General features: G+C 33.9%; 2 protein-coding genes across 2 annotated transcripts in view; both read left to right on the forward strand.

Annotated features, from left to right (window-relative positions):
* The window catches only part of LOC123703950 (uncharacterized transporter YutK-like), a 37,003-nt gene extending 34,654 nt beyond the window's left edge, over nt 1-2,349 (forward strand). The window contains exon 16 of the mRNA XM_045652163.1: nt 2,318-2,349. Coding sequence (XP_045508119.1) covers nt 2,318-2,349 — 32 coding nt within the window. The remainder of the gene's footprint in view (nt 1-2,317) is intronic.
* A 1,296-nt stretch (nt 2,350-3,645) lies between these two features.
* On the forward strand, nt 3,646-7,149 carry LOC123704069. Its single transcript, XM_045652328.1, has 4 exons — nt 3,646-4,603; nt 5,274-5,448; nt 5,846-6,151; nt 6,818-7,149. Exons 1-4 carry the CDS (start codon nt 3,712-3,714, stop codon nt 7,122-7,124), a joined length of 1,680 nt encoding a protein of 559 aa, XP_045508284.1. The 5' UTR covers nt 3,646-3,711; the 3' UTR covers nt 7,125-7,149.
* Nucleotides 7,150-9,795: the final 2,646 nt, after the last annotated feature.

Genomic DNA, 9,795 nt, shown 5'->3' on the forward strand with positions numbered 1-9,795 from the left:
TTCGATTTTTAAGTTGATCATTACTTTCTTGTAGGAAAACTGAACCACTATTAATCTATTGAACAGGAATCTGTTTGTACTTCAACAACGAGATTTGTCCGAAAATCGTTAATAAAGAAGCAGAAATCTTTTTTTTTATCATTCTAAAATATTTCGCGAACTTAAACGTTCTTTTGACAATAATGCTTCAGCAAGAGCCTTTTTTTTATCTGACAAGTCTACCATTCGATGTTATGAAACCTTGTGGTGAATACCTATTCAATGTTGCAACAGCAACTTGCATTTATTCCAATTAAATGAAAACTCTGCGCAAGCGAGACTTTCAATATTATTTTTAAACAAAAGAATGTAACCTCTTATGATTTTGAAACTCGAGAACATCGTTGAATTTAAAAAAAGTAGCTATGAAGTCACGCAATTTATCTAGTCCTTGGCTAACAACAAGGGCATTACAAAACCTTATCAATGTTGAAAGAACTGTAGATTGTGCTAGGGTTGTATTCACAAGTCTTATTCCCATTTCACAAAATTTGTGCTTTACTTTCAATAATGGATCTCACACGATGAACATCATTAAAATCATTTAAATCCGTGTCTATAGATTCAAAATTATTGTCCGCAATAACAAATATTGTTTATTTTAAATTCACGAATAATTTGATCTCATTGTTATCCATAATCAAACTCTAGTAAAAACATCTCGACCTGTTACTCCATCCCAGGAAGTACTCGAGAGTCTACAATAACCAAAGCTCATATCATTAACAGTTATGGGTAATGTTGTACGGGCGAATGAATAGGTTGATACAGTGCCAGTTCTTGTTACGCGAGTGTATACAAATTCTAGAGGCCCGGTCACGCTATCGGCTATCCTTTTACAAAGGAAAAAAAAAACAATCGGACCTGCTGTCAATAAGGCACTTGAACTTTACGCCGGCAACGTCTGTGACTGTAGGTAAGCGGGGTATCGTGCTGTAAACACACATTGATAAGGGTATTGTTTCTTTAAGAGCGTGCCGCCCGTTGCTTTGGAAAAACAAACCTCTTCTATGTGACCAAATTTATGACAATAAATGCGTTGTTGTTTCTTAAATATTGAGCGGACCTTTGTTATTCTTATCGATTAAACTAACTGATTTTGTTTCATGGGCGAGATTTACAGTCACGTTTGTAATGACATGTGAACACACAGTTATAGCAAACAATTTGCAACATGCGACGCTTTAAATGATTTATGCCAAAATGTCTATCAAGACCCACAAAATCAATCGGCGTGTATCATAATAAATCAGATCATACCTGGTCATCTGCAATACCTTCTACCACGAATTTACTATATTCGCATAGTTCCAGCCCGTTCTCAGCCGGTCGATTAGCGCCAACTTTGTAGTGGAGCACTCGATGTATGTTGAAACTCGATCACTTTTTTACCATACCATATCTCGAAAAGGTATTTCCTCTCGCTTCTTAGCTTCTTTTCACGTTAAAAATAATGTCCACACAGGTAGATGAAGGCTGGCCTCGTAGTGGGTCTACCTTACTTATGCGTTAGACCCGGAAACAAAATGTTTCGTTTTAGGAAAGTGTATCTGCCATTTCTTTTAACAGAGATGCGCACGACATGGTGCTTTACAACCCACACACAACACATGATGTTGTTGTTGTTGTGTTAACATTCTCACGATTTATTGGTGGAAACTCTGGTTCTTCTCGAACCTCATTAACACTATCTATTTCTTCTTGAACTTCACTAACACTATCACTCGTTTCACTCACTTGCAGATTTGCATCGTTTAACGTAGTCTTACTCTTATTGGAATCGGGGGTAATAAGTGCCGATCCCACCGCTGCTGTCAGAGAATTTAAATAACTCTCCATAATTAATTATAGTTAGGTAGATATGTGAAATAATATTAAATAATGACTCAGTGCGCACACCTTGCGCGGTCGATGGTAGTACCGAGACTATATCATCGAGCTACTGACTCAAGGAATATAAACCATCGCATGGCCCGTAACTCCATGCATTTCATATCAATTCAATATCGCCATTATGTTGTACACCATAGAGTACTTTATAATAGGAAGGTATAGCCACATAACAACTACTCTGTTATAATTCTCTCACATATTTATATATTATATGTCTGTAATATGTTCCCATTTCACGCTGAAATGTCTGAAGCGATTTTGATGAAATTGAACACATTTCTTGTTTTGAGATAGATATTTTTTTGCTAAAGCTTAACCCAAAAACGTTGTATGATGAATTTGTTTTTACATGACTATATAATATATTTTTTTATTTTTGTTTCAGCACTACTTATGCCGGAAGGTTCATTTGGTTGATGACTACGTATAGACTAAGAGTTAATCTAAATATGTACTTAAAAATTAATTAATAAGAAATCTATAACTTGTTCTTTTTATTTGTGAAATACTTAAAAAAAAATAAAAAAAATATGCAGCCGTAATCAAAACATTTTTTTTTCTCTACAATATAATTTTTTTCATAAAAAGAACAAGTTATACGAATTTGTTACAAAGAGCTTACCATTTTATTTAATTTAAATTGTAATTTAACTTATTTATAAGTAATGTTACATAAAAAATAACGTATAAAAAATCTAAAAAAATACTAATAGAGTATTTTAAAACACATACAGAATATTTTTTTAACCGACTGTGCTAAAAAGCGGCAATTTTTTTTTTTTTATTTCAAGTATTTTTTTTACTATTTCACGCAATTTATGAATTTGGATGATTTAATTTTCTTGAAAAGTGTCGAAAGATTTTAGTACCAACAACATAACATGTATAACAGGTACAAATTCATAATAATTTACAAAAAATGCTCGATATTTTGACAAAAAATGTGACATGCTAAACCCTTTTTTTTTCAAATTTTCTTATGACAGACGCACAAGCGTGAAACGTCATTTTGACATTTGTAGTTTTTTTCTAAATATTCCTAACATTTCATTTAAATATACATTTGTATGTTGAATATTTATTTAATTATACTTACTACAAATATTTAACGAAATACCATTAGAATAAGATAATCATTTATACTAAGAGTTGTTTATATAATAATTATGTACTAAAATTGCATTTATTAAAGAAAATTAACTTAATTTTTAAACATGTTGAATCACGCAGCACGCTCAACTTCTTCCCTTATTATAAGAAAAGACCTTTTGTATATTTTATATTATCTATATTTAAGTTATACTTTGTGATTTATTTAATTTATATAAATTACCCATATTTTGTGATTTATTTTAATAAAAAAAAATATTGCTATCAATTGTTGTTTTTATTCTTCATAATATCCTTTCTTAATTTCCGTTCTTTTTCATTTGTCATATCTAAAACTAGTCCTCCTTATTAATGGGGAAGTATTTCTGTCTGTCTCTACCGTTTTCAAGTCTCAATCATTTAACTTATTTGATTAGGTACATTTAGTACCAAGTACCTACAAAGATAAGCAAAAGCCGATAAAAAATTAGAGCAAAACTAACAAAGAAATAATAAAAGAGGTTCTGTTATTCATAAAAAAAGCTCTACTGACATCACAAAATAAACAATCTAGACCAACAAAGAAGAAAACGGCATTTCATTTTTCGAAATTAACAAGCAAAAATGTCACACTATGCCCTCTTATAAAATAAATATTACAACAAAAAACCCCGGCGATCCGTATCAGTTATGATACCGTATCCAAATTGCCAAATATATGTGTCCGTATTTATTTATATTGCAACGAAAACATTGTGCTTCATAGTGGAAAAACATCGTGTGATGCGTAATCCCACTCTAACGAGCATCCCAGAAAAACGGGAGTCAGACGATGACGTCATAAAATGGGTGCCAAAGAAAAAACACGAAGTGCTGAAAGCCAAATATAAGTGCTTGAAGAAACTGTTCCAAATATACGACGCGAGCGTTATAGGTTTCCTACCTGAGACCTATGTAGAACCTATACCTGAACCTAAAAGACGAAGGAAAAGATCGCGTAGAACCAAAACGGACGCTGGCGCGGGAACTACTGAAGTTTCCAACGGTGACGTCACTATTAAATCTGAAGATACATCTATACCTACAACTGTTATAAGGGAACTACAGAGTCAAATATCTGAATCTCATATAAGCAGATCTATTAGCAAAGACGAATCTACACAAGATTCAAAAGAAAACGTATCCGTACAAAGCGAGAGAGAATCTAGGGGCTCAAGGGAATCTAGACATTCAGAATTCCAAGCTCCCTATAGAAGCAAGCGGCACAAACCAACACGCTTTCAATGCTTCCTGCAACGGATATTCGGTTTAAAACCAGAGAGAAATTACCATTATAAGATCCAAAATCCTAGAACGTATGCAGCGAGTGACGATGATATTGTTAATCGCTATGAAAAGCGACGTCGTCGAGGCTTGCGGTTAAGACGAGGGCGGAGACCAAAGAAAACACATTCTGAGATAGCTTTAAGGGAATCGAAGAGTCCAGTTATATTAAATTATGTTCAGAGTGTGCAGAGGAATTGTCTGATGGACATTACGCCACGACAGTGTCCTATTGTTGGATGTAGGATGATGTTTTATGGTACGCTAAAGCACAGATAATTTTATAATAATATTATGGCATTTTTTTCTGTTTTTTGAACGAATACATTAATTATAATCATTAATTATTATAGTTACATAAAGTTACGTGGTCATTCACAAAATCTTATTATTATGTTGCCGCCTGACTCTGTCCACAGCTTTCTTATATCATATTTCTATATAAAAAATATAAATATTTCGATAAATTAGATAGATAGCAGTTTTCATAGATGAGCCTGTTTATTTTAATTGTTCCTTTCTAATAAGATAAATTATTACGAGTTTATAAGTTTAACAAACATCTAATCCATACTAATATTATAAATGCGAAAGTAACTCTGTCTGTCTGTCTGTTACTCAATCACGCCTAAACTACTGAACCAATTTGCATGAAATTTGGTATGGAGATATTTTGATACCCGAGAAAGGACTTAGGCTACCTTTTATTGCGAAATATTATGTACCACGGGCGAAGCCGGGGCGGAACTCTAGTTTAATATAACAAAAATCTTTACGGCAAAACTTGCAAGTTTGTCAATTAAAATTACATACAACTATTAAACAATGATAAACGAAATACATTCCACAAATGTTTGCTCGTCGATTTTTTCTATTTCAACTAACAGAAAAGCAATAATATCTATTTATTATATCATTAATTTATACAGGAATAATAAACTACAACGATCACCTCAACCTGTGCCACTTCCCTGAACGCCGGCACATCTGCCACTACTGCCATGAAGGCTTCGTGCTCGAACAGGACAAGTTTTTACATGAAAACGAACACTTGGGCATCTCGAAGCTGAACGCTAATGTTGTTTCTGTAGCTTCTAATGAACGGTAATTTACTCTTTTATGGATGATTATTTTGATTCATGAATTTGTGCATAACCAATATGAGTATTATAGATTGAATTTATTCTATTAGTCAACTTAGTTGTTGTAGGTTTATTTTTTGATGTCTTTTTATTATATTTTTCCTTTAAAGAAAGCAAGAAATAGGTACACACTAGCTGTGCATACTATTTTTTTGTGTGCGAATAATAAAATGCATATAACTAAATTATAGCATATTTATGCATTTGCTTCCGAGGGTTACTTGATACCTAAATAACATAAAAAAAACATCAAAATCCGTCCAGTATTTTTGTTTGAAATCTGAATAATAGACAGTCTTCTTGAGTTTTATAACATAAAGACTTAGAACACCAATCTGCTCATGTAAATATTGTTTCAGGCCTTCAACAAAAATAGCAAGCATCACCCAAACAGACCCAGAACTAAAAATCGACGTCCCAGAAGACAAGCTAAAGAAAATCGTTTCTTTCTTTGACAAAATAACTGACCCTGAGCAAATTATCAACGGAATTAATAAAAAGCAATATGCAGAGTCTAGTTTACACACTTCTACAGATTCTGACGTGAAATCTGATAAACAGTCGTGTGTGTCGCAACGGAAGACGTCTGACGCGTCAGATGTGACGTCACAGTGCGTGTGTGACCCTGTAAGATGTCAAATGTGTGGAGAACAGTTTAAGTACCGGTAAGTTATTTTAAAATTTATATTATCCATTGACGTCCAACAAACAACGACCTCGCATTCACGCTCAAAAATTGTCCGAAACGATACCTACCTAAGTACGCGAGTGGTAGAGTTTTCTAATGAGCGGTACCGATTTTACACATTACTGCTAGTAATTATAGTGTTTATTTCTATGACCTATTATACTAGTAGACGCGGCATAGGCCAACATCATTGCACTAAAAAACAGCGTAATTAATACATACCTACTTACTAACGCATTATCACCAATACAGTTGTTCTCTCTTTCACTCTCACGCACGAGACATAATACATGTCTCACTCATGTACTTCGTAATAACAACTGCCGATTAAAATATAAAAAGAACGTCCAGCCACGACGCTGAATGGTGCGTGACTATGTGAAACTCGGGCACTTAGCTGAGTTTTTTCTTGCCAAAATAGAGAGCGGGTAACGTATCTAGCTTTTTTATATATCATAGGTTTATTTGAATTAAAATTTTATACCCCGTCGCTCTTACATTATTCGTGCTTTTAATAGATGATTAAATGTAATATTAGATCCCTACCTATATTTTTTAGTTTTCTGTTTATTCATGAACATGCAATTCCTTTTCTCTTTTTAAGATGTCTACTATTTTTTTTTTAATAATTTGTCCTTTACAGGCGTCAACTAAGCCTCCACATAGACGTGGATCATCGAAACAACGAGAAATTCACAAAATACCACAGCTGTGCCGGCATTATCAACAAAGTAGCCAAAAAAACATCTCTCTATCATTCAGAAACAGAGTCCTCTAAAAGCGTTTCCTCAGGAAAGTCGTTGAGTGACGAACCATCTACTAACATAGTTTATTATACATCTATCGAGTCGATAAATAAAAAACCGTCGGTTGTCAATTCGTTGGTGCAAAAAGTGCGTAGTGGTTTTTGTTACAAGTGGGAGCCTGGTACTAAAATTATTCGTGTGTAGTGTTTTGTCAATAAAATTGTAAATGCTTTTTGTTGTTTTATTTACAACTAGCTCTCCGCCCGCTTTGTCGGGCCTAAATAAAACCTAATAAATTATGTATAGTAAAACCTTCCTAGATAATCACTAGGTATCTATAAAAAAAAAAAAAAACCATGAAAATCGATTGCGTAGTTTTAGGCATACATAGGGACGGACAGAGCCACAGTGACTGTGATTATACTATGTAGTGATTCCATCTCTAATAAAAGATCTATTGGAATGTGTACTGAATACACATTCAATAATATTTTAAATTTATATGCAAGTTGTGGATTGGTCAAATTGTTGTGTCCCTTCGTCCAGCATACTCACCATGGAATCCTGATATTTCATGAATGTCAAAAAACTGTTCTGAAATAGTGCTAAATAGTGCCCAAAGGAAAAAAATAGTGCTCTTGTACTTGCGAAGTTATAGCCATAGTTCGATGAGTATGCTGGACGAAGGTTTCGCCCAGCATACTCACCTCCGTCCGGAGAATCTGTATACGCTTCAAACATAATTCATACTTCAAAAAATAGTTCCCAAATAGTGCCAAACGGTGCCCAAAAAGAAAAAACAGTGCTCGAATAACTTCGGAGTTACAGGCTTCGTTCAGTGAGTATGCTGGGCGTAGGTTCTACGCCCAGCATACTCACCTCAGTGCGCGAATATCGAACGAGCTATAGGTATAATTTACGTCTCAAAAAATTGTGCTTGAAATAGTGCCCAATATTAGTCCAATTTTTGCTTGACTTTTGACTTAGAAAACCATTAAATTTTAACGTAAACTTCTACATACTAACGTAAAATGGGGTACAGTCGTCGACACATGTTTTTGGACAAAAATATTAAACTTTCTAATTGAAATGAACGTGTTTTTGTAAAAAACAACTCGCTTGCTACCTAGTTTTACAGTGCAATTAATGAATGAGTGTAAAATCAATTTAGTTAAATGCCACTATTATAAATTGAAATATACTTACTGATTTGGGTGCAGCTCCTATATTGATTACGTACTAGATACACAATTTTATATAGGTAAATAATGACATCACCAACACATTGTTTGGTTTTGCAACCCACTATGTAGTCAAACTCAAAAGCCGGCGTTATTATAATGATGTGCGACGAAGTAAACAAACAAAGAAACTGAGAAGCGCTTGTTCGTTTCGATTGCTTTGTGACACAAAATGGACCCTTATCACCTTCAAAATACAGATCAGTCTTGTCTAATAATCGTAAGATGTTAGGGCAGCGCCATCTAGTATTTAAACATAAACATATTCATTTGCGTCGCGGGCGCCGCGCGTCGTAAGCCCCATACCTATTGACCGTACGTGCATCCATTACTGCCACACTATATTGAACTTTATCACATGAGGAATACAGGTCAATTCCGTAAACGTTGTGGTACCGTCCTTGATCCGGAAAATGATTATTTTGAATAATTTTGTCAGCTGTTGTAATGTAAGCATTAATAACAGCAACTTTATTTTTCATGCATGATTTACTTCATTTGATATCTTAATCCTTCAAGCGCCGTGATCTAGACAAAATATATAACATCATTGTTCCTAGCTACCGGGGTCCCATGCGACGCACGAAGGCTTAATCATATTATTATAAAGTATTATTAAAATAATGTGTAATTAATAATATTGCGATTCTAAAATAAATACTCCCTTACATAGACAATTAATAATTTACACAAGACAAAAATTGTTAGAAAGAAAGTTAATAATATTGTATTCGACTGTACTCAATGTAATGTATGTAGAAGTTTACAATCAAATTTAATGGTTTTCTAGGTCAAAAGTCAAGCAAAAATTGGACTGATATTGGGCACTATTTCAAGCACAATTTTTTGAGACGTAAATTGTACCTATAGCTCGTTCGATATTCGCGCACTGAGGTGAGTATGCTGGGCGTAGAACCTACGCCCAGCATACTCACTGAACGAAGCCTGTAACTCCGAAGTTATTCGAGCACTGTTTTTTCTTTTTGGGCACCGTTTGGCACTATTTGGGAACTATTTTTTGAAGTATGAATTATGTTTGAAGCGTATACAGATTCTCCGGACGGAGGTGAGTATGCTGGGCGAAACCTTCGTCCAGCATACTCATCGAACTATGGCTATAACTTCGCAAGTACAAGAGCACTATTTTTTTCCTTTGGGCACTATTTAGCACTATTTCAGAACAGTTTTTTGACATTCATGAAATATCAGGATTCCATGGTGAGTATGCTGGACGAAGGGACACAAATTGTTTGCGCTTTAATTAGTGGGTTCGATTCCCACACAATACAATATGTACTTATTGTTAATTCTACTTAAGATTTAACAAATACAATATAAAGCTTTTGATATTTAGTTTTATAGCATTCAAATAAATCAACTTTTTAAAAGAATGGAAAAAAATCAATCACGAGGGATTCGAACCCACGTCTTTCGCTTGCTATATCTCAGATCAATAAATACATATTATAATATAGTTTTTTTTTCCTTCACTACGCAGTTTTTAACTACCTATACAGCAAAACATCAGTATAAAAGAGTATATCTTTACTCAAACTATGTATGGGTATTAGGTACTAGGTAGGTATAAGGAATATGTACTAGGTGGGTAATATACTAAAATAAAACAACAAAAT

The sequence above is a fragment of the Colias croceus genome, chromosome 28 (genome assembly GCF_905220415.1).
Source record: "Colias croceus chromosome 28, ilColCroc2.1".
Taxonomy (NCBI): Eukaryota; Metazoa; Arthropoda; class Insecta; order Lepidoptera; family Pieridae; genus Colias; species Colias croceus.